Source organism: Scyliorhinus canicula, chromosome 1, assembly GCF_902713615.1.
Source record: "Scyliorhinus canicula chromosome 1, sScyCan1.1, whole genome shotgun sequence".
Lineage (NCBI taxonomy): Eukaryota > Metazoa > Chordata > Chondrichthyes > Carcharhiniformes > Scyliorhinidae > Scyliorhinus > Scyliorhinus canicula.
Genome location: NC_052146.1, coordinates 43,408,181 through 43,432,621, shown reverse-complemented (window position 1 = coordinate 43,432,621; position 24,441 = coordinate 43,408,181). Strand labels below are relative to the sequence as shown.

The 24,441-nt window shown below is 43.6% G+C and overlaps 1 protein-coding gene across 1 annotated transcript in view; it reads left to right on the top strand.

Annotated features, from left to right (window-relative positions):
- Positions 1 to 24,018, top strand: part of zcchc8 (zinc finger, CCHC domain containing 8) — a 39,373-nt gene extending 15,355 nt beyond the window's left edge. Inside the window, exons 9-14 of the mRNA XM_038789988.1 lie at positions 2,744 to 2,874; positions 3,302 to 3,444; positions 4,466 to 4,590; positions 5,328 to 5,414; positions 19,564 to 19,684; positions 22,514 to 24,018. Coding sequence (XP_038645916.1) covers positions 2,744 to 2,874; positions 3,302 to 3,444; positions 4,466 to 4,590; positions 5,328 to 5,414; positions 19,564 to 19,684; positions 22,514 to 23,361 — 1,455 coding nt within the window. The 3' untranslated portion in view covers positions 23,362 to 24,018. The remainder of the gene's footprint in view (positions 1 to 2,743; positions 2,875 to 3,301; positions 3,445 to 4,465; positions 4,591 to 5,327; positions 5,415 to 19,563; positions 19,685 to 22,513) is intronic.
- The last annotated feature ends 423 nt before the right edge of the window (positions 24,019 to 24,441 follow it).

Sequence of the window (24,441 nt, the reverse complement as noted above, 5' to 3'; positions counted from 1 at the left end):
GGTCTGCGTCTCCTCCGACCCCATAAGCTCCTTATAAATGTCCGAGACACTCCCTTCTCCTACCCACCCTCTGGAAACTAACCTTCCTGAATCCCCCTTAGCGGTAGGAGCGAGAAGGTTGTCACCTGTTTACGAAGGAAGTCCCGCACCTGCAGATACCTGAATTCGCTTCCCCTCGCTAACCAAAACCTTTCCTCCAACGCCCGCATACTCGGAAAGCTGCCCTCTGTGAACATATCCCCCATCCTCTCAATCCCAGCTCTCCGCCATAACCGGAACCCCCAGTCCATACTCCCCGGGGCAAACTGGTGATTATCACAGATTGGGGCCCAGACCGATGCTCCCACATGCCGCCTCCATTGGCTGCAAACTCTCAGGGCCGCCGCCGCCATCACTGGCCTGGTGGAGTACCGTGCCGGCGGGAACGGCAGAAGCGCAGTTACCAACGCCCCCAGACTGGTGCCCTTACATGAAGCTGCCTCCATATGCACCCATGCTGACCCCTCTCCCACCACCCACTTCCTGATCATGGCTGTATTAGCCGCCCAGTAATAGTTGCTAAAATTTGGCAGCGCCAGCCCACCCTTTCCCTGACTCTGCATTACCTTCCTTGCCCGCCCAGCCGAAGCCCCTGATCACTCTGTTGACCCGCTTAATAAAGGATTGCAGAATAAAGATGGGGAGATGCTGAAATATAAATAGGAATTTCGGGAGGACCGTTATCTTCACTGTTTGCACCCTCCCAGCCAGAGACAACGGAAGCGCGGCCCATCTCCGAAAATCGTCCTTCATTTGGTCCACTAGCCGGGCCAGATTCAATTTATGCAGCCGGTCCCATTCCCATGCCACTTGGATACCTAGGTACCTAAAGCTTCCCTCTACTAACCTAAACGGCAGCCCTCCCAGTCGCCTCTCCTGTCCCCTCGCCTGGACCGCAAACATCTCACTCTTTCCCATATTAAGCTTATACCCCGAAAATCAGCCAAATTCCCCTAGAATCCTCATGATTTCTTCCATCCCCTCTATTGGGTCCGAAACGTAAAGAAGCAGGTTATCCGCATAGTGAAACCCTCTGCTCCAGCCCTTCGAGGCTCTCTGAGCAATTGCCAACAGCTCTATAGCCAGCGGAAACAACAGTGGGAGAGGGGGCATCCCTGTCTTGTCCCTCGGTGACGTCTAAAATAATCCGATGTTGTCCTATTCGTCCGTACACTTGCCCCAGGAGCCTGATACAGTAACCCAGGGGTGGGCAAACTTTTCCGTGCAAGGGCCGCATTCAGAAATTCACAAAGGGCCGCATAGTATATTAAGTAAAATAATTACGTCACCCGGTTATGATTCTGGGCGCCTCATATAGAACATAGAACAGTACAGCACAGAACAGGCCCTTCGGCCCTCGATGTTGTGCCAAGCAATGATCACCCTACTCAAGTCAACGTATCCACCCTATACCAGTAAGTAACCCAACAGCCCCCCCACCCATTAACCTTTAAAAAAAAATTTTAAAAAAAAAAAAAAAAATTTTTTTAAAAAAAATTTTTTTTTTTTTTAATGACTTGGTGGGCCGCAGAAATACCTTTGGCGGGCCGCATGCGGCCCGCGGGCCGTAGTTTGCCCACCCCTGCAGTAACCTGACCCAGTCAATAAAGCCACGTCCGAATCCGAACCATCCCAGTATCTCCCAAAGATAATCCCATTCTACCCGACCAGAAGCCTTTTCTGCATACATTGCGATCACGACCTCCACTTCGCTACCTTCCGGGGACATCATGATCACATTTAACAGCGTTCTCACATTGGCCAATAACTGCCTGTCCTTAACAAACCCCGTCTGGTCCTCCCTAATAACGTCCGGAACACAATCCTCGATCCTGGAGGACAAGATTTTGGCCAGCAATTTGGCATCTACATTCAACAGGGAGATCGGCCTGTAGGACCCACACAGCTCCAGGTTCTTGTCCCGCTTAAGAATCAGCGAAATCGTTGCCTGTGACATGGTCGGGGGCAGCACCCATCTTTCCCTTGCCTCATTGACCATCCTCAACAACACCGGCCCCAATAACCCCGAGAACTTTTTATAAAACTCCATTGGGTACCTGTCCGGTCCTGGGGCCTTGCCCGCCTTCATGGCCTTCAAGCCCTCAGCAGCCAGCTTTCAATAATACCTGCTGCGAGTGGCCTTCAAAATGGCCAGCAACAGAGAGTCTTGCATAGGGTCATAATATAGAAAATAAACCCTAATGGGAAATGCTGTCTGTGGGCCCCTGCGATAGTTTGCTAGAAAATGTATCATGATGTGGTATGCAATAGCAAGATCCTAATTTACAGCAATGGTTAAGATGAGCAGCATGGGCAGGCATTACAGTTTCCCACTCTATCCTGGGTTGGTGGTTAATTATCAGCTTCCGACAGCATGAATGATCATATTTTAACATTTCATACATAATTGTTTCTTTAATATAAATTTAGAGTACCCAATTCTTTTTTCCCATTTAGGGGCAATTTACCGTGGCCAATCCACCTACCGTGCACATCTTTCGGTTGTGGGGGTAAGACCCACACAGACACGGGGAAAATGTGCAAACTCCACTCGGACGGTGAACCGGGGCCGGGATTGAACCCGGGTTCAACCCGGGTGCTGTGTTGCAGCAGTGCTAACCACTGCGCCAACTTGCCACCCCTCATACAAAATTGTTAACTGTATTAAATAACTAATATTCATATCTTTCAATTGACTTTGCAGCCACGTGATCTTGCTCGTATTAGTGAAAAAAGAAAAGAGTTCATGACAATGGCTAGTGATTCACCTCATTCAGGCTCTCAGCAGCGGTATCATGCAGAGAGGTTTGAAAAGTACAAACCAGGTGTTATCAGGTAAAATACAACCTCATGGATTGCACTGTCATAGCCTCCTGTGCTGTATGATTCTATTCGACCCATCATTCTTGTGTCAGTTCTTTAAAAGAGTTATTTCATTCCCCTGCTCTTTCTAACAGCCCTACTGTCACAAAATTTACTAAAGGGAATTACCACAGTTAGCCCCTTCCTTATGCAGCCTCATACAAAATGGCATATAATTCTACTTTCCTACCTTTTTAAAAAAAAAAAAACATTTTATGTAGTAAGCTGCCTCATTAATTTTTGTTGATTAAATCATTGTACTATGCACACATTTTTTAAAAGCTATGCAACTGTGCAGTTGGTCCTCTTCAATGATAATCCTGCCCAACCACCAATATTTATTGTTCATGGCATTAAAAACTGTTCATTAACTCTTGGGTAAATCCGATTGGTTCTGCAGTGTAGAACTTAAAGAAGCTCTGGGGATGACTGATGAAACTCTCCCACCATTTATTTATCGGATGCGTCGATTGGGTTATCCACCTGGATGGTTGCTAGAGACCGAACAAGAAACTTCAGGGCTTGCTTTATATGATGGAAAAGGTAAAGCATTCCAAATACAAACTTTGTGAATATGTAGATACTAGAGGTGCATGTGGTATATTTAATTTCATACCCAATGTATGGAGCCAATTTTCTTTTGTTTCTTTGCCACATGGAATTTTTTTTTAGTTGGCTTATACCTACTGGATACTTGTTTGGGGGGGGGGGGGGGGGCATTCCTTTATTCAGTTCATGTCTTTGATTATTCTGTTGCAGGATATGCTTGTGTTGTTTAACAAGGATGTACTTGTGTTGTTTAACATGTTGAACGTACCATATCATAATTTGAAATGCATTATTCAAAGTTAAAATTTGGACAGTATTAGAAAAATATTGAGACCAGCGAGCAACTCTGAATAAGTTTTTACTGCTAGTACTTAATGAGAGTTGCCTGAACCATGTAACAGTATTCTCATTGACCAAGGAATCCATGTCTGGCATTCGTTACTTTGCACCACTGAAAGTTGTGCTGTTCACCCAATGGTGTTTATTGAACCACACCATGGTTTTGAAACAACTTTCCCATTAAAATGTTTTAACTGATGACTCCAATCAGATGCATAATGTATGTCTCAGTCTCCTTGATTTCATTTTATACATGAGCTGATGAATACATTTGTTTAATTGGCGAACATTCTGAAAAAATTGTGTTTTTTTTTAAGTGGCTCAGAATTTTCAATGGCTCCATCTGGCAAACAAGTAACAAGATGCTAGTTTTGTACCTTTCCTGCTTAAAATTCTCTCGCTAACAGCACCAGGATAATGCCATCCAATATTAAAACCACAACCATTCGATGAGATTTCAGGATTTTTTCCCAACAGCAATGAAGAAATAGAGTTTTTGCCCAAGTCCAGAGAATGTGGCTTGTTTAAAAGCATACCTTCTGGTGAAAAAATACAATATTTTCCACAGAATTGAAACAAAATTACAATCATACCGTGGTTCTTAAAGTTGAGGCTATTTTTTCTCACATGCAGTTATGAGCATATTTTAATGGTTTTCTCTATATTTTATATATAGATTCAAGTAACAGTGAAACGGAACATGACAAACAACATCTAAAAACTGATTCTCCATCCTTTGACACAAGTAAACTAATAGATTATGCAGGATTCAATGCTGTCATTCCAAAAGGGATTCAAGATGTAAGCATTGCAATTGGTATACTTCAGTTTATGTTCCGCACAACACCTTTAGTTTCTTCTGTCTTTTTTCAAATGTGATGGGTAATGCTAGGTTTTGCATTTTCCCAAGCTTTGACCAACCAGTTGATATCTTTCAATTGGACAGGTGAGTGCTACTAAGGCATTTTGACCATGGAGCATCTCAAGCTTGTCATTGCTTTGGCAAATTGAGATAGTGTTAACACTCAGCAAATGTTATTTTCACGTTTTTGTTCTCCGAGTAGCCCATTCTTCTATCTTTATGCTTTGAAACTTTTATACCGAGAACACCTCGGCCTTTTGGATATCTCTGTGAATTAGACGTCGTGAAGGTAGTCCATAGACCCAATTCCCCTGCAAATTAACAAAAGTGTCATGATTTTCTCTTCCGACAGTCTGTGTAAACAAGATTCCAGGTATTTAGATTTAAAACTATACTGACAACATAGTTTTTTTAAATTACGAAGAAAGCTTTTTGCTGATTGACTACCAAGATGAGGCTGTGTTAGCTGTGAAAGTTCAAGTCTGATTAACTATTTTTATTGTTTCAGGATATGGGGTTTATTTAATATGCTTTGTTTTTTAAAAAATGCAATGAAATAAAGAGGTTCAGATAGCTCTTTGATTATTTGCTCCATAACTGATTTTGTGTATGCGGTGATATGTACCTGAAAGTTTTCCTAACTGTTTTGTTTTTGTATTTTATATGGTGTCATTAGGAATGGAGGCAGTATGGTTCAATTCCAATGCAATCCCATCACCTGAAGGAATACTTTGCACATCAATTGGCTGCTGATTATTCCGCTGTAAGTTTAAGACTTGACCTTTTGTCTATTACTATTGCTTTTTAAGTTGATTGACTTATCTGGATTCAATCAATTTTTTCCATTCGAAATTCTGGTAGTTGTAAATTCACAAATGGAAAATATTTGGCTAAAATTGACTAATTCGCCATGAAACCAGCAACAAAGGTATTGTCTGTTCGATATGACTCCGTACCTAGCTGCTGAGCCATCAAAAATGTTTGCTGAAGTTCAAATGTAACATGTCGGCTGTGCAAACCATATTCTAGCAGCCATTTCTTGCCAGGCAGCTGCTGCACACTTCCAGAAGGCTTCGAAGAGCAGCTTTCCTGTATCCCACTGCCTTTATCTAGATTGATTGGGCAAATATTATAGAACTTCAGGTTATCAAAAATAATTGTCACAATTGCACATGGTTTGACATTTGTACATGTGAGGGCAAGAACATTTTTTGAAATTGCTCTTATTCAACAAATTATTTCAATAACAGGGCAGCACGGTGGCGCAGTGGTTAGCATTGCGCCGAGGTCCCAGGTTCGATCCCGGCTCTCCGCATGTTTGCGTGGGTTTCGTCCCCACGACTCAAAGATGTGCAGGATAGGTGGATTGGCCACGCTGAATTGCCCCTTAATTGAAAAAAAAAAATAATTGGGTGCTGCTACTGTCCCAGTACCCTATCGTTGAGCCAGAAAGTCGAGGAAAGGTTGCCACCGCCCAAAGAACCCTTGTACCGATCCTCTCAGGGCGAATTTGACCTTCTCTAGCTTAATAAAACCCGCCATGTCATTGATCCAGGTCTCCACGCTTGGGGGCCTCGCATCCTTCCATTGTAGCAAAATCCTTCGCCGGGCTACAAGGGACGCAAAGGCCAGAACACCGGCCTCTTTCGCCTCCTGCACTCCCGGCTCCACCCCAACCCCAAAAATCACGAGTCCCCATCCCGGCTTGACCCTGGATCCCACCACCCTTGACACCATCCTCACCACCCCCCTTCCAGAACTCCTCCAGTGCCGGGCATGCCCAGAACATATGGGCATGTTTCACTGGACTCCCCGAGCACCTGACACACCTGTCTTCACCCCCAAAGAACCTACTCATCCTCGTCCCAGTCATGTTGGCCCGGTGCAGCACCTTGAATTGGATGAGGCTAAGCCGCGCACACGAGGAGGAAGAATTAACCCTCTCCAGGGCATCAGCCCATGTCCCGTCTTCGATCTGTTCCCCCAGTACTCCGATCTTCCATTTGTAACTACACTCGCCATCGGAGCCGCGTAGAGCAGCCTCACCCATTTGATGAATCCCTCCCCAAATCCGAACCGCTCCAGCACCTCCCACAGGTACCCCCACTCAACTCTATCAAACGCTTTCTCTGCATCCAGCGCCACCACTATCTCCGCCTCCCCCTCCACTGCTGGCATCATGATAACATTTAGCAGTCTCCGCACATTCGTGTTGAGCTGCCGTCCCTTGACAAATCCTGTCTGATCTTCGTGTATCACCCCGGCACACAATCCTCTATCCTGGTGGCCAGGATCTTCGCCAGCAACTTGGCGTCAACATTGAGGAGCGAGGTAGGCCTGTATGATCCACACTGCAAGGGGTCCTTATCCCGGTTTAGGATCAGAGAGATCAGTGCCCGCCCCTCCCATGCCTCATTGAAGGCTCGCACCAACAGGGGACCCACCAGATCCGCATACTTTTTATAAAATTCCACCGGGAACCCATCCGGCCCCGGGGCCTTACCTGACTGCATTTGTCCAATCCCCCTGACTAGCTCCTCCAACTCTATCGGCGCCCCCAGCCCCTCTACCAGCTCCTCTTGAACCCTTGGGAAACATAGCCTGTTCATGAAGCTCTCCATCCCCCCTCTCCCCATCGGAGGTTCCGACCGGTACAGTTCCTCGTAGAAGTCCCTAAAGACCCCATTTACTTCTGTCCCCTTCTGCACTACATTCCCACCCCCATCCGTCACTCCACCAATTTCCCTAGCAGCATCTCGCCTACGGAGCTGATGCGCCAACATCCTGCTCGCCTTCTCCCCATACTCGTATACCGCGCCCTGCGCCCTCCTCCACTGTGTCTCCGCCTTTCTGGTGGGCAACAAGTCAAATTTGGCCTGCAAACTACGCCGTTCCCCCAGCAACCCCTCCTCCGGTGCCTCCGCGTATCCCCTGTCCACATCCAGGAGCTCCCCCACCAGTCTCTCCCTCTCCTTCCTCTCCCTCCTTTCCCTATGGGCCCGGATGGAGATCAGCTCCCCCCAGATCACTGCTTTCAGAGCCTCCCAGACCATCCCCACCCGGACCTCCCCCGTGTTATTGGTATCAAGATACCCCTCAATACTTCTCCGGACCCTCCTACACACCTCCTCAACAGCCAGCATCCCCACATCAGGCGCCAGAGCGGGCGCTGGCCCCGCGCCTCCCCCATCTCCAGATCAACCCAGTGCGGAGCATGGTCTGAAATCGCTATGGCCGAATACTCGGCATCCTGCAGTCTCCCAAACCTCCAGGGATCCACCCCTCCCATCTGGTCCATGAATCCCCTCAGTACTTTGGCCACCTCCGGTCTCCTACCCGTCCTTGAACTGGACTGGTCCAGTGGGGGATCCAGCACTGTGTTAAAGTCTCCCCCCATGATCAGTCCCCCTGCCTCCAGGTCCGGAATGCGGCCCAACAAGTGCCTCATGAAGCCAGCATCATCTCAATTCAGGGCATATACATTAACCAGCACCACCTTCTCTCCCTGCAGCCTACCCTTCACCATAATATATCTGCCCTCCTTGTCCGACACCACCTCAGCCGCCTCGAACGCCACCCTCTTCCCCACCAGAATCGCCACCCCCCGGTTCTTCGCATCCAGTCCTGAGTGAAAAACCTGCCCCACCCACCCCTTCCTCAGACGAACCTGGTCCGCCACCTTCAAGTGGGTCTCCTGGAGCATAGCCACGTCCGCCTTCAACCCCTTCAGATGAGAAAATACCCTAGATCTCTTAACCGGCCCATTCAGCCCCCTCACGTTCCAGGTCATCAGCCGGATCAGAAGGCAAACCGCCCCCTCCACCGCCGGCTAGCCATAGCTTATCGACTGTTTGCCCCAGGCCAGCTCGCCTCGCCCGACCCGTTCCCCATGGCGATAACGCCTCTCCTCTACCCACCCAGCCCACACCAGCTCCTTCCTGACCATTCCAGCGGCAACCCGGTATCTCCCCCCCCCCCCCCCCCCCCCCCCCCCAAGGCTAGGACCCCTCCTAGCCGCGACGCACCCTACATGGTACTTCCGTGAGTCAGCTGACTTCTGCTGACCCCGGCAGCTCCAGCCAAAACCTATCCCCTCCCGGCATGGGGTCATCCCCCTCTTGCCCCACCTCCTTGGCACCGCTTCAGCGCGGGTAAGAAAACCAGTAGAGGCCACGCCCCCATCCCCAGCTCCGCCCCCCCCGCCCCGTGGCGCGGGAAACCAGAGGAAAGCCCGCGCTTTCACACTGCCACGCCCCACCCTTCTGACGCAGCTCCCCAAAATCCAGTTTCACCCCAACCCCCAGCCCCGTACAGAAGAGAACATATAAAATACAAACCCCCAACATTCCCCACATACCCCACACCCATACCCAACAGACAGACCCACCCGGAAACAGAGCAAAAAGAAAACCAGCATAAAAAACACACATGTCAAAGTTAAAGAACAGCAACAGCGAAAACAGCAACGGCCATAGTGTGTCCCCAGGCCCTAGTTCGAGTCCAGCTTCTCCACCTGTACAAAGGCCCACGCCTCCTCCGGGGACTCGAAGTAGTGGTGCCGGTCCTTGTATGTCACCCACAGGCGCGCAGGCTGCAGCATTCCAAATCTGACCTGCTTGGCATGCAGCACCGCCTTCGTCCGGTTGAACCCGGCCCGCCGCTTGGCCACCTCCGCACTCCAGTCCTGGTAGATTCTCACTACCGAATTCTCCCACTTGCTGCTCCTCTCTTTCTTGGCCCAGCGCAGCACACACTCCCGGTTGCTGAATCGATGGAACCGCACCAGCACCGCCCTCGGGGCCTCCTGGCCAGCACTCTGTGAGCTCCCTCAAGCTCCAGGGGCAAATGGAACCTCCCCGCCCCCATCACATACGCCGGGAGATCCGACCCCTCCAGCCCCTCCGCCAGGCCCAGGATCCTCAAATTCTTTCGCCTCGTGCGAACGTCCAGCTCCTCCAAGCAGTCTTGCCACTTTTTGTGAAGTGCCTCGTGCAACTCCACTTTCCCCACGAGGACACCGGCCTCCTCCTCCTTCTCAGCGGCCTGCTGCTGCAACTCCCGAATGGACGCCTCCTGGGCCGCCTGGGTCCCAAGCAGCTTGTTGGTAGTCGCATTCAGGGAGTCCAGCAGCTCAACCTTCAGCTCCGCAAAACAGCGCAGAAGAGAGGCCTGCTGCTCCTGCGCCTATTTTCACCAGTCCTCGGGTGTTCCGCCGCCATTTTGTCTTTCTTCCCCCGCTTTTCTTGGGGAGCTGCTGCAGCTTTTTCCTTTGCCCCACTCCGGGTGAGCACCATAAATTATGGGGAATGCTCCTCTAGACACCTTTCCCCACCGGGATTCGTCGAAACAGCGCCGTTTGGGGCCCTCAAATCGGCCCAAAAGTCCTTAAATAGCGGGAGCTGCCGAACGTGCGGCTTAGCTCCGCGTAGCCGCAACCGGAAGTCGTCGTTTTAAAAACTTAATCTACAAGGCTACATATATGCTGTAGATTAGAAGATGGCACAAATAAACTAGACGTCGAGTATTTTTGGTTGAGTTATTTAGGTAATGGAAAAATACCTTCTCTGCTGTTTGGATATATTAATTGCCCATTGGGTGATGTTAAATCTATGTTGATTTAGTTTGTTTGTTACAGTAAAAGCCTTGACACTTAAAATGTTCTTATGTGATTCAGTCAGTCACTGAAAAATTTGTGTACCTTTTAAAAAGGGCTAGGGCAGCATGGTAGTGCAGTGATTAGCACTGCTGCCTCATGGAGCCGAGGATCCGTGTTTGATCCGGGCCCCAGGTCACTGTCCGCGTGAAGTTTGCACATTCTCCCCGTGTCTGCGTTGATCTCACCCCCACAACCCAAAAAGCTGTGAAGAGTAAGTGAATTGGCCATGCTAAATTTCCCCATTTAATTGGGGGGGGGAAAGGAATTGGGTACTCTTAAATTTAAAAAAAAAAATATTGGGCCTTTTGGAATTCTTCCCCAGATCTGAATCCAGAGGCTGTAAAATGGGTATGCTGGAATTGTCCAGAGTTTAAACAGAGAAGATTTCACACTTCGGCGACACACATACTTCCATTGATCTGGTGTTTCTGGAGAAAGAGGACGTGTCTGCCACTGCCTTGCAATAGTTAACAAAGGTTAATGTGAAGGCTGTGACAGAAATTAAGTGAAGACTTGGAAATAAACAGGTAGAGACTGTTGAAGATTCAGCACTTGAACCGTGAGGAGGAAAAGGTATCTTATTGGTATTCAGGGTGGGTTATCTAGAATTCAATTACATTCAAAACCACTTGAATTGGAGTTGGAAAGGCAAAAAATTAAATTTGAAAGAGAAATAAAAAGCCTGAACTGGAAAAAGAAAGGGAAATGTGGAAATTTGAATTCGAGTTCCACAGCGAAAAGGAAAATGTTGAATTTCAAAGCGAGAAGCAATTTTGAAATTTGAGCTTTTGATTACTTTGGGGGTGGCAGGAAACCTTAATGCAAGTCTCCGATTTAACTCCTGCTTTTGATATTCACTTCATGCCTAAATTCAGTAAAGAAGGAATTTAAGTGTATTTTGTCATTTGAGAGAATTGCTATAAAACGGCAATGGCCAAAAGCACCGTGGACTATTTCATTGCAAACTGTGATTGCGGGGCCGGCTTTGGAAATGTACTCGTTTCTTTCGGACATTTGTAAATGCCGCCGGGTACCATATGCTGCTCTCTCCTTTTTTTTGAGCCAGCTCTGACTGGTGGTGATTTACCTTGAGGGTCACCACACCTCGGGCGAAGGGCAAGGTTGAGCAGGTAGGGTCTACATGAATAACCTCAGCTGGTACGGGAATTGAACCCGCGCTGTTGGCATCACTCCACGTCACGAACCATCCAACTGAGCTAACGATCCATATAGTATGGTGACTATGATACAGTGAAAACAACCGTTCTCGGGCCTATTGGCAGAGGCTTACAGATATAAATTTAGGACAAAATAGAGTTAGACTTCCATGGAATTTGCCAGAAAAAAGGAAATTATATTTGATGGATCCGTGAATGTTACATGAGACTTTGAAAACTGTAGAGAGGTATTGCGAATGGAAGGTTTTAAAAATAGTCTCACACATTGAGTGGCACAAAGTTGCTACGGTAAGAGAAACTGCAGCAAAGATGAACAATGCAAAATTGTCTTAGAAACATGTTGGTAGCAAATCATTGTTTGTGAACTTGCATGTAAACTGGAGAGATGAGATTGGATCAAAGTGAAGAAAATAGCCTGGGGAGAGAAACAGACTCTCCTCAGAATAGAAAGAGACAGTACGGTGGTTAAGGTTGATTCAATGGTGCCATGTTATTTTGGCCAGTAAAAAGAACATGTGAAGAATGAATGCTGGAAATGGAAAAAGCATGACTGTAGCATTGCACAGTGTCGTTTCAGAAATTATTGTCCCAGTGGGTAACACTGCTGACAAACCTGTATTCGCTACCAGAGGGGAGGGGCGTACACTAAAATAATGGATATTTTCTGTTTCAAGGTGACATGTTCTCATCCTTGTCTGTTGAAGTAAACAAGCAAATTGTTATTCTTGGAGATACTGGATCATTCCAGTCACTGATACTGGCAGTTGACAGGTCAATCCAAAAAATATGCTCAATAAGATGTGTTGATGCAGGGTTTAGATGGAAGTTGTTTACCCTTTCCATTGTGTAAAAGTTAATTCAAAATTTGCTTTCATTTCTGGCCCTTTAATTATTGTGGTTGTTTCAAATTTACCTGTTGATAGTATAGACGTTAGGAAATTTCTTGGCTGAGATAAAATATTGCTGTCTCCAGTGATTCTGCATAAATTCATTTGAGGCTGTAAGTGGTACAATAAAAGCCAAATGTCCTAAAAGAATCCACAACATTATGTAACCTTGTTGTAAAAATTGCTGTTTCAACTAAAGATTTGTTCAGGGAGAAACTCAAAACATTAGACTGTTAGGGGTGAGGTGAATTAAGCAGCCAGAGAAAATGTGAAGAGAATGTGACAAGAGTACAGAGCAACAGTACTCGAGGCTGATAATTGAACAAAGAACTGTTTTGAAATTATCCCGCTGCATCCAATGCTGTTAACCTAAGCACTGTGAGGAAAGATATCTATGGTCATGAACATAAACTAAATCTTCAAAATGAAGAAGCAGTGACTCTTGGAACATGCAGTGCAGAAGGAGGCCATTTGGCCCATCAAGTCTGAACCGACCCACTTAAGCCCTCACTTCCACCCCATCCCTGTAACCCAATAACCCCTCCTAACCTTTTTTGGTCACCAAGGACAATTTATCATGACCAATCCACCTAACCTGCATGTCTTTGGACTGTGGGAGGAAACTCGTGCAGACACGGGGAGAACATGCAGACTCCGCACAGACAGTGACCCAGTGGGGAATCGAACCCCGATTATGCTAGAAAGTAAATTGCTGACAAAAGCTCAAACTGAATAGGAATGCACGGAGAGCAAGAATAGACTACAAGAATGGACTGGATTAAGAGTTTTAAATCTTTTTGGCTAATCATCTACATAACCTTTAAAGTTTTAAAGCAGATAAAAATGATTTTACTGTTGGGAAAAATTAACTGCTGCAAAAAAAGGATTGTGTTAAATCTGAATCTCCTGAAGAACACTGAAAGATTTAATCTGGAAACTGACTTAAAAATATAAGTGGTCCTCAATTTAAACCGAATGAAGTGAATTTCATTCGCATGTTGGCCAACTCGGGTTTGTGACAGCTGGAGACTTTCTTCACCAACTTGGACATTAAAAGAAATGTCTGTTTGGAAGAAAGTGGAAATCATGAGTTAAAACCTACACATTGAGTCCTTTTTAAAAATGAAAATCCATTACTGTCTGATCTTAAAGAAGAACAAAATTGATTTCTGAATCAAGAGGTTGGAAGTGCTGTAACCAGGGATTTCTCCTTGGATTCAAATTCACAGCTGCCAGCACTTAGAAACCATTTGGATTATTAGCAATCAACAGTGGTGTGCTAGAAAAAGTCAACCAGTTCAAACAGATTGTGAAATGTTTTGGACCCATCACAAATACCATCTGTCCAGACGATGCACAATCTATATTCTTTCAACCAAGGACTTGGAGATGCTGTACATCCTCAGTAATATTAAAAAGGAGATCTTTAGTGCACTTTGGAAGAAAGTGCAGCAATCAGTAATAAAATAAACTCTTGTTTGCAAGAGTTGAAAATCTTTTTAAAGACTTACACAAGCTGGACTTTAAATCCAATTGCCAAATTTTGGATGATGATTGGGGATTAAACCAATACAAAATATTTAACTGTGAAATGTTACGGGAGGAAATACTATGTAGTAGGTTAGTAGTTCAAGTGTTTACAATGTTATATTGTATTAATGTTGTTTAAGAAAATGATTAGTCGGATGATGCTTTTTTATATTTTGGGGGCGAGCGATGTTACAAATGCAAGACTTTATTATGTGGTTATGTTTTAAATTGTCTTGGGGTAAACAATATCTGGAAATGTGGTGGGGGGATCACATTGTCACAGCCACTTAAACAGTATTTCTTAAAAGTAGTTCATGCTCAGAATTTGTGTGTGTATATAGCCACTATTAAATTTGTAAATGATTCAATTTATCTAACCAGCAGCAAACCTTAAGCAAAAGTCTATTTATTACAAAGCTACCTCTGTAAATTCCTTAAGTAAAAGTAATCAAATTTAACAATACATATAAAAAGATACAGTTCAGACCTTTAAGATAGCGTTGGCTGTCTGGAAAGAAAAGTTGAAGAGTTGTTTTCAGCACCCATGGTGGCTTTTGAAGTCAATTAGTCAAGAGTTTGACTTTTCAGATGGACTCAACAGGTCAGACAGCTTTTGGGAGGGAGCGAAGGTTTGTTCTTCACTAATTGTGCAGTCATAACACTTGAGGATTGCCTGGGTACTTATCAGCAGAACAGTTCATTTTTTGGACATCTTCCTCTTTGTTCTCCGTTGGCTGAGAACTTTTTCTGAGAATGTCTTTAAGTGCTTCCTGAGGGTTCTGCTCACATGGCTTACAAAGTCTGTCTTTGTCAAAATCAAAGCAAAAAGGCTGCCATGTTAATTTCAAATGCACATTTGTTCAACCAGGCAAATAAGTTAATTATGTTGAGAACCTTTTGAAGTCCCTTCCTGCTTCCTGTCCCTAAGAAGGTATGGAGTCATCACAACTTGATTCAATGAACAGCCCTGGAAGAGTCTTGCATTTTAAGACTGTTTCTTCCTGAAGATTAGAGTCTGACCAGACCTGAACACAAACACAGGTGTCAAAAAATGTCTGTCCTCCCCTCTGTTTTTAAAGGGGCTTTTAAACTCCCAAAAGGTTTGAAATCAAAAATGCATCATTCAAACAGTTGCCCTTAAAATCTACAGTATTATTCTTGTGTTATGGATATAATAATACCTCTGGCTTATTTTCTGCACAAGCCACAAGGAACCAATTGCTTACAAGGGATTGGATGATTTGTTGTGGGTTTATATTATTAAGACAAGGCATATAAGAGCAATATAAATAGTTATAAAGCTTGAAGACATCAGAGCTGTGTGTGTGCTCTACTCTGGCAAAAGTAAAATCAAGATTGGATTACATGATATGTTTCCCTTCCAGTGATGTTATGCTGAAATTCCTTTAAAGGCATATTAGAACAATTATAACTATGAATTCTTGACAATTCTTTGCATAGATAGGCTCATGTGATCTGGCTGTCTCTGGGAAAGAGACTCAAGCTGAAGCCCACAGAAAGTACAATGCATGCTTTTGAGCCTGGGCGCGCACACAGACCTAAAGGAGAGACTGAAAAAAGAGCTACTACTATGCCAAGCTGAGGAAAAGACTGGTTTATGTTAGCCAGCACATAAAATGCTGAAGAGAACAGATTTTCTGTTTGAGGAAACAGTACTTGTAGAGAAGTCGCCTTCCAACTGAAAGTTAAGATTATCCAGAGAAAGGGGCTTGAGGATATTTGAAGACTCTCACTAGTGTGCCAGGGAGAGGGGAGGCTGTTGAAAAGCCAGGAGGAGTATGGAATTTAATCTACAAAGCTGCATATCTGTTGGGAGCTTGGCATATTGTATAAATGGGTCTTCTGAGTTAATTAGTTAATGGATCAGTACCATTTTTCTGTAAGTTGGGTATATTCATTGCCTATTAAGTAATGGTTAGTCTATGTTAATTATAGTTTGTTGGTTACAGTAGAAGTCATGAAACATGAAATCTTGTGTTACTCTTTCCATCAGTCACTGGGAAATTCATTTTTTTTTTAATGATTGGTCTTTTAACAGCTCCTTGCCCTTTATAAAAGAGGCTAGCTGCATTAATTTTGTAGATATGTTGTGTCTTTGCCGAACGATTCCATTCAGATTTCCCCCATTACTCCTAATCACACCAATTGAGGTATTTTGTGTATGTTCTTATGGCAATCTAGCTGTCTCAGCTCAATGTTTTGTTCTTAACTCTGTTCTTTGAACTTAAATAATCATGGCGTATAACTTCCTGGTTCCCCGTGTGCATTTAGGGGATATCCAAATGATGCACTGGGGAATCCCTCAAAGAAGTTCCCACTAAAGGTTTACCTAGCAATTGTCCACAAGTGCTCACTTCCTGTGGACCATTGTGCTGAACTGCTCCCCTTTAATTGTCCTGCTTCTAATAAACCAGCTTTCCTACAGTTATCCATATCTGAAAAACATAATATTTTCTTGGGTTAATTCAACGATATAATAAAATGTACATTAGTTCAAATGTTACAATCTTTTGACTTTTAAAAAGGAATGAATATCCCAGCACTGATGGAAAAAAAACCAAAGGGCAACTTTTCTCCTTTGAAGTTAACATTGACTAAGCAATAATTAATAGCAACTAATACATCAACACAACAAAAATGATTTAAGTTTTGAATTAGCTAACGCAACCAAAATTTACCATACAAAACTCTTTCGCTAACATGCTGCACTTCTAGAAGATATGTAACATGTCTCTGAGCTGAAGTGTTTCTCATAACTTCACCATCCCTCTGTTCAGACCATTCTGTTACACCTCAAATTTAAGGCATCTTGAATGCTCGAGGGTACAAGGTAGCCAGGAAAAAACTCAAAAATGGACTGAGGAGAGCTAGAAGGGGGCATGAAAAAGCCCTGGCGGAAGGATTAGGGGAAACCCCAAGGCGTTCTACACTTGTGTGAGAAATAAGAGGATGATCAGAATGAGAGTAGGGCTGATCAGGGATAGTGGAGGGAACTTGTGCCTAGAGTCTGAAGAGATGGGGAGGCCCTAAATGAATACTTTGCTCCAGTATTCACTAGATAGAGGGACCTTGTTGCCCATGAGAACAATGTGAACCAGGTTAATGGACTCAAACAGGTTGATATTAAGAAGGAGGATGTGCTGGAAATTTTGAAAAGCATCAGGATAGAAAAGTCCCCTGGGCCTGATGGGATATACCCAAGGTTACTACGGGAAGTGAGGGAGGAGATTGCTGCGCCGTTGGCGATGATCTTTGCGTCCTCACTCTCCACTGGAGTAGTACCGGATGATTGGAGGGAGGCGAATGTTGTTCCCCTATTCAAGAAAGGGAATAGAGAAATCAATGGGAATTACAGACCCATCAGTCTTGCGTCTGTGGTGAGCAAAATATTGGGAAGGATTCTGAGAGATAGGATTTATGATTATTTAGAAAATCATAGTTTGATTAAAGATAGTCAGCATGGCTTTGTGAGGGGCAGGTTACGCCTCATAAGCCTCATTGAATTCTTTGAGGATGTGACGAGACACATTGATGAAGGTCGGGCAGTGGATGTGGTGTATATGGATTTCAGTAAGGCACTTGATAAGGTTCCCCATGGTAGGCTCATTCAGAAAGTTAGGGGGCATGGGATACAGGGAAATTTGGTTGTCTGGATACAGAATTGGTTGGCCGAAAGAAGACCGCGAGTGGCAGTGGATGGATAGTATTCTGCCTGGAGGTCGGTGACCAGTGGTGTCCCGCAAGGATCTGTTCTGGGACCTCTTTTCTTTGTGATTTTTATAAATGACTTGGATGAGGAAATGGAGGGGTGGGTTAGTAAGTTTGCCGATGACATGCAGGTTGGTGGAGTTGCAGATAGTGTTGAGGGTTGTTGCAGGTTACAACAGGACATTGTCAAGATGCAGAGCTGGGCTGAGAATTGGCAGATGGAGTTCAACCTTGATAAATGGGAAGTGATTCATTTTGGAGGTCGCATTTGAATGCTGAATACAGGGTTAAAGGCAGGATTCTTGGAAGTGTGGAGGAACAGAGGGATCTTGGGGTCCACGTACATAGATCCCTCAAAGTTGCCACCCAGGTTGATCGGGTAGTTAAGGCATATGGTGTGTTGGCTTTCATTAACAGGGGGATTGAGTTTAAGAGCCGTGAGGTTTTGCTGCAGCTTTATAAAACTCTAGTTCAGGGGTGGGCAAACTTTTCCATGCAAGGGCCACATTCAGAAATTCACAATTTTAAAGGGCCGCATAGTATATTAAGTAAAATAATTAATATTTAAAATAGCCAAAATAAAAGGTTTTTAAAGAAAAAAAAGCAATTAATTTTTATTAATTAATATTTTAAAGTAGAAACTTTACATGAAACACATTTATTTGAAAAACAAAGTAACTCAGTTTAAAGAAAAAAAAGTAATTCATTTTTATTAATTAATATTTTAAAGTAGAAACTTCACATGAAACACATGTTGTGCCGAGCAATGATCACCCTACTCAAGTCAACGTATCCACCCTATACCAGTAACCCAACAGTCTCCCCCCATTAACCTTAAAATGTAAAAAAAAATAATTTTTTTAAAATTAAAAAAAAAATTTTTTTTTATGACTTGATCTTGGTGGGCCGCATACAGACCTTAGGCGGGCCGCATGCGGCCTGCGGGCCGTAGTTTGCCCACCCCTGCTCTAGTTAGACCACACTTCTGGTCGCCTCATTATAGGAAGGATGTGGATGCTTTGGAGAGGGTACAGAGGAGATTAACCAGGATGCTGCCTGGACTGGAGGGCATGTCTTATGAAGAAAGGTTGAGGGAGCTAGGGCTTTTCTCACTGGAGCGAAGAAGGCAGAGAGGTGACTTAATAGAGGTGTACAAGGTGATGAGAGGCGTGGATAGCCAGAGACTTTTCCCCAGGGTGGAAATGGCTGTCACGAGGGGATATAATTTTAAGGTGATTGGAGGAAGGTACAGTGGAGAGGTCAGAGGTAGGTTCTTTACACAGAGAGTGATGGGTGTATGGAAAGCACTGCCAGTGGAGGTGTTGGAATCAGTCATTAGGAACATTTAAGCGACTCTTAGACAGGCACATGGACAGCAGTAAATTGAAGGGCTGTAGGTTAGGTTGATCTTAGATTAGGATAAATGGACGGCACAACATCGTGGCTGTAGGGCCTGTACTGTGCTGTACTGTTCTATGTTCTAAGGTAGTGATCCAAACAGCCCAGGAAAATTTGGTGGTAAATATTCTTTCTCTATTTTTTATTCCTGAGATAACTGAATTTTGGATAGATGATACGAAGTTGAACAAACTGCACGTGGGAGGAAACCAAGTCAATAGAGTTCCCATTGCTGTTCACTATCCACATTTTATTGGAAAGTGCATATGTTGATAGCGGGTGAACAGATTGAGCTCGCGTGGGATTGAGAATGCCCCATAAGCAAATAATCTCCTGGTGTTCAGGAGATCTGAACTTGTACATTAGAAATGGCCATTTTGAATGAGATACCCAAGGACCTATAAGCACATGTGAAACCATGCCTCAGACTGAGACGTTATGAATGAGGAAACTAATGTAGTAGCTTGGCTATTAATGTAAAATATAAAACACTTTCTTTAACTTAACTTTATGGAAATTTTTACTTCTCCATAGACTAAATACAGTACAAACAAAAGGGGCTCTGATGCTGATTCAAGCCTACACAATGTAAAAAAACGCAAGTCTGAAGAAATAGATCTGAATGTGAATTATTTTGACATGGACATAGATTCAGGTATGGCACTTAAATATGTTTATTCCTGTTACTTCCTGTTGCTTACTAAAGTAATCATGGTAAATTGGTAGCCATGGAAAAACAAATTTCCAAGGCTTGAAGTCTATATTTAAAGAATTTCTACACCAATTCAGAGTGTTGAATTAAAATGTATTCATGTGAAGAGGTCCTGATTTCCACTGTTACTGAAAAGAGAGGAGTAAAAGATACTAAAATTATGCTCCTGTGCTTTCCTGATTGAATATGGCCATGTCTTTTGTCCACTTTCCAGCTCTCAAGTGTAATACATGGTAGCACACTGTTGCTTTACAGTGCCAGGGTCCCAAGTTCGATTCCGGGTTTGGGTCACTGACTGCAGTCTGCACGTTCACCCCGTGTCTCGTGGATTTCCTCTAGGTGTTCCGGTTTTCTCCCACAAGTCCCGAAAGACGTGCTGTTGGGTCAATTGGACATTCTGAATTGTCCCTCAGTGTACCTGAACAGGTGCCAGAGTGTGGTGACTGGGGGATTTACACAGTAACTTCATTGCAATGTTAACGTAAGCCTACTTGTGACAAGAATAAAGGTTATATTAATAATTCGAAGACCGGGCAAAGGTTATGTTGATTTTTCTAATGCCCAGTATTGAATGATCAGAGGTATTTTCAACAAAATATCAAAAAGCCAGAAACTATTTTCTTTGAACCCTGTCACAAGCCATGTTCCCTGACCATAGTTTCTGCCTCTCTTCCTGGCAACTATCAGAAGCTGAGCCTGCATGTTCATTATATTTGATCTCAAGATGAGCTTGCAAACATAACTACTACATTACCAAGACTATCTACTTTCACCTGTGAAACACCACCCAACTCCATGGCTGCCTCTGCTCATCTGCTGCTGAAACACTCATCCATGTTCATATGACCTTATGTGGGTGGCACAGTAGCACAATGGTTAGCACTATTGCTTCACAGCGCCAGGGTCTCGGGTTTGATTCCCTTTTTTTTGTCCAACTCTGTTGACTCTATTTTCAGGTGAGTTTTAGGTTTGGTGGTCTCACACTTCTTTCTTGGATTATATTTGTTATAAACTTTCTCTATATTCCTCAAATACCTCCCACTGCCCTTGCTATTGGTTTACTTTCAAATAATTGTTTCCAATCCATTTTGCTGAACCATATCTCAGCTTGGTAAAATTGGTATTTCTTCAGTTTATAACATTGCTCTTGGGCATATATTTATCCTTTTCCATAAGTACGCTAAATATAGGTTAAGTTTGATCACTACCACCAAAATGCTCTCTTGACAGATACTTGGTCCACTTGAACAGCTTGATTTCCTAAAACTAAATTCAGACCTGTCCCTTCTCTTGGGTTTGTGACATACAGGCAAACGGTGTTCTACATTTTAAGAATTCTACTCCTTCTTTGCCTTTTGCACACATTTTATCCCAGTTAACGTTGGGGTTGTTAAAATCCCAGATTACTACTATTGCCTTGTTGTTTCTGCACTTCTCAGAAAATTGCCTGCATGTTTGATCTTCTATCTCTCTCAGACCGTTTAGGGGTCTGTAAGTATTCTCCCAGTCGTGTTATTGCCCATTATCGTTCACCCATTCATTTCACGTGACCTCATTTGATAATCTTTCCAGCATGTCATCCCTCCTCACAACTGTGATTTGTTTCTTTAACCAATATTGCAACCCACCCCCTTCCATTTTTGTACAGAATTCCTCTCTCAATATCACCTGTAAACCCATTAACCAGGAATGAGTTGTCATTCCACCCCTTTAAGCCATGTTATTAAAAGATATGCTTCCAAGTGACCATCTGTGCCCTCACTTATCTACCTTTATTCACTGAACTTCTTGCATTGAAGTCACTGAAATCATTGAGGCACTCCCGTGTCTATTTTCTGAACTTTATTACTTTTACCTTCCAAACTAGCTTAATAATTTCCAGCCTCTATTTTCAGCTTTGCTTCTCTCTCTTCAGAATCTATGCTCAGGATCCCACCCTTCTGTCAAGATGATTTAACCCCTTCCTACTACAGTATTAGTTCTGACCCTCACTGACTTGTACACATCCCATCTCCTCCAGAACTAGTCCCAGTGCTCCAGAATCCTCTTCTCCAGCCACATACTAATTTGTTCTCCCTGTATTTGCGTGCATTTCCTCCCACAAGTCCCAAAAGTAATGCTTGTCAGGTGAATTTGGACATTCTGAATTCTCCCTCCGTGTACCCAAATAGACGCCGAAGTGTGGCGACTAGGGGGTTTTCCCAGTAACTTCATTGCAGTAATGTAAAGTAAACCTACTTGTGACACTAATAAAGATTATTTTAATTTTCCACCCACTCTGACCTTTGGATTTCACTGGAGCACTGCAAGAGGCAATGTAAACTCGAGACAGAATCTCATCTTTCAATTCAGCACTTGATAGGCTTCCAGGCGCAACATCACATCATAATCTCTGCCCCATTTTTTTGTTTCCACAGCAGCTGTGGATTCTGCTTCTATTTGCATTTTCTCTGGGCCCATCTTTTTATTAACTTGACTTATTAACCATCTCCTTTTGCTTTTTGTACCATTACCCCTTTTGTGATTTGATCTCTCCTGACTGCCATCCTAGCACATGTTAGAAAGATGTTATTGTAAATGTACCAGTCTGAGGCACCAAACTAACTTGCCTGGCCTTTGTGTACCACAATATCAGTGACCATTACCATTGACAATTGATGACAAAATTCTTGAATAAATTCAATTCTACTGGTGAAGCTAGGCTGTCTTGAAAAATGCACTTCTGAGTGCTCGGTTTTACTGTTGAATCTTACTCCTTTATTTTTCCTGTAGGTTCAGAGACACCACCAAGGCACTTCCAACCTTTGCCACCCTTGCCTCCTGGTTGCCCATTAACTTCATCACCACCTCCTCTACCCAAAGGAACACCACCTTCTACACCACCTACATTTGTCCCGCCTGCACCGCCTACTCCAACACCACCTCCACTTCCAAAAGACACTCCTCCCTCTACTCCCTCAAATTGCTCTCCAGCAAGATGTTCAGTGCAAGAAGGAAATGCCCAAGCGCATAAAGCTTTGGATGCAGATGTTTTGTCACTCGAAGAACTGGAAGAACAACAGCGGTTGATATGGGCTGAATTGGAACAGACTGAAAGCACCAACAGTGAGGCAGAAGGTCCTAGTGGTTCTCCTTTAACCAAGAATTCTGCAAATTCCTCACCAGCAATAAATGCACCTGACAACTGCATGGAAATTGAATCTAATGATAAAATGGGAACAATTGACAATATGAGGGGTCCAAGTGCAGAAACATCTTCAGTTGATTCCAGAGATGAACAAATCAATTCAGTGGGACATGCTTTGTATAGAGAAGAAAGTACTCCACCCGAAAACTCCAGAATGGAAATAGAGGGCAGAACCAATCAAGATTCTACCCCAATGCTAGAAGCATCTATTGGAGGAAATCAAGTATGTTTAGAGGAAACAGAAGCATCTACCACCAGTGCTGCTTTAGAAGAAAGTCAGGAGAACAGGATCGGTTCTGTACCTGATATGAGTAAATTTGCTACTGGCATTACACCTTTCGAATACGACAATCTTTCTGAGTCAACTGGAACTTATCTTAAACTCAGGAGCTTATTGAAGAATTCTCCAAGAAACAAAATGAAAAATAAATAATATAATTATCAACGAAGAACTGAAACTTTCAGATCCAAGGCTTCCACGTCATGATATGACCACATACTATATTGGAGATTTTTCCATTAAGACCTTGTTTCAACATTGTGGCAGAACTGGTATTTTAGTAAACAGATCAAAAATGTGGATGTCAGTGCTATTTTAATATGTAGGGTTGGTAATGAGTGAAAACATGTCTGGTGTTGCAGAAAGAGGCTGTTCTTGTTTAATATTCATTTTCAAAGAGGCACTGCAGAAATCTGAAGTCTCAATTTTTCCAACGTGGATTTGTGTATACAGTGGGTTTTTAGTCATTCTTGTACATCAAATCTTTTTTGTTTATATAACTGAATACTTGTTTGTTTTTGATATTACCAATGTAATTTTATATAATATACTGCCAGGGATTTTAATGTACAGTATTTTAAATTCTAATGACGGATCATTGAAAATGTCAGGGATTACCAGGGCTGTTTTCAGGTATTTTATGAATATCCACATATGCTTTAGTTTTTTAAAGCTGCTTCTACCTTTGTAATGCCATTCTTTGCAAGAAGTATCCAGCCTTGGATTATGGGAATATGACAAACAATTCTTCTAAGACCTGTTTTAGTATTTTGTGACTGCATTAAATGGTATAGAAATTTGCAGCCAATACTTTTGTGATCTTGGTCAGTTTTATTTATCACTTGTGGCAAACGGTTGTCTTCTGTACATCACACCACTGCTTAAGGTACTGGGTTGGAAAACATTGGATACCCTAGGTATAACTTTTTGACTTCTGTGATATATCTTTGGTTTTCTTTAAAATCAAGTGACAACATTGTTCTCATTGTATTAGCTATTCAGTTCTTACCTTCAGGCAGAGAGTTCAGCATAATGCTGTGAAGTGTCAAACTATCCACAAAAGCAAAATACTGTTCGATGCTGGAAATCTGAAATAAAAATAGAAAATGCTAGAAATATTCATCAGTCAGGCAGTATCAGTGAGGCAATGCAATCAACTGGTGAAAGGTCTCAGACCTGGGACGTTAACTCAATTTTTCTCTTTCCACGGTTGCTGAAAATGATCAGCTCAAG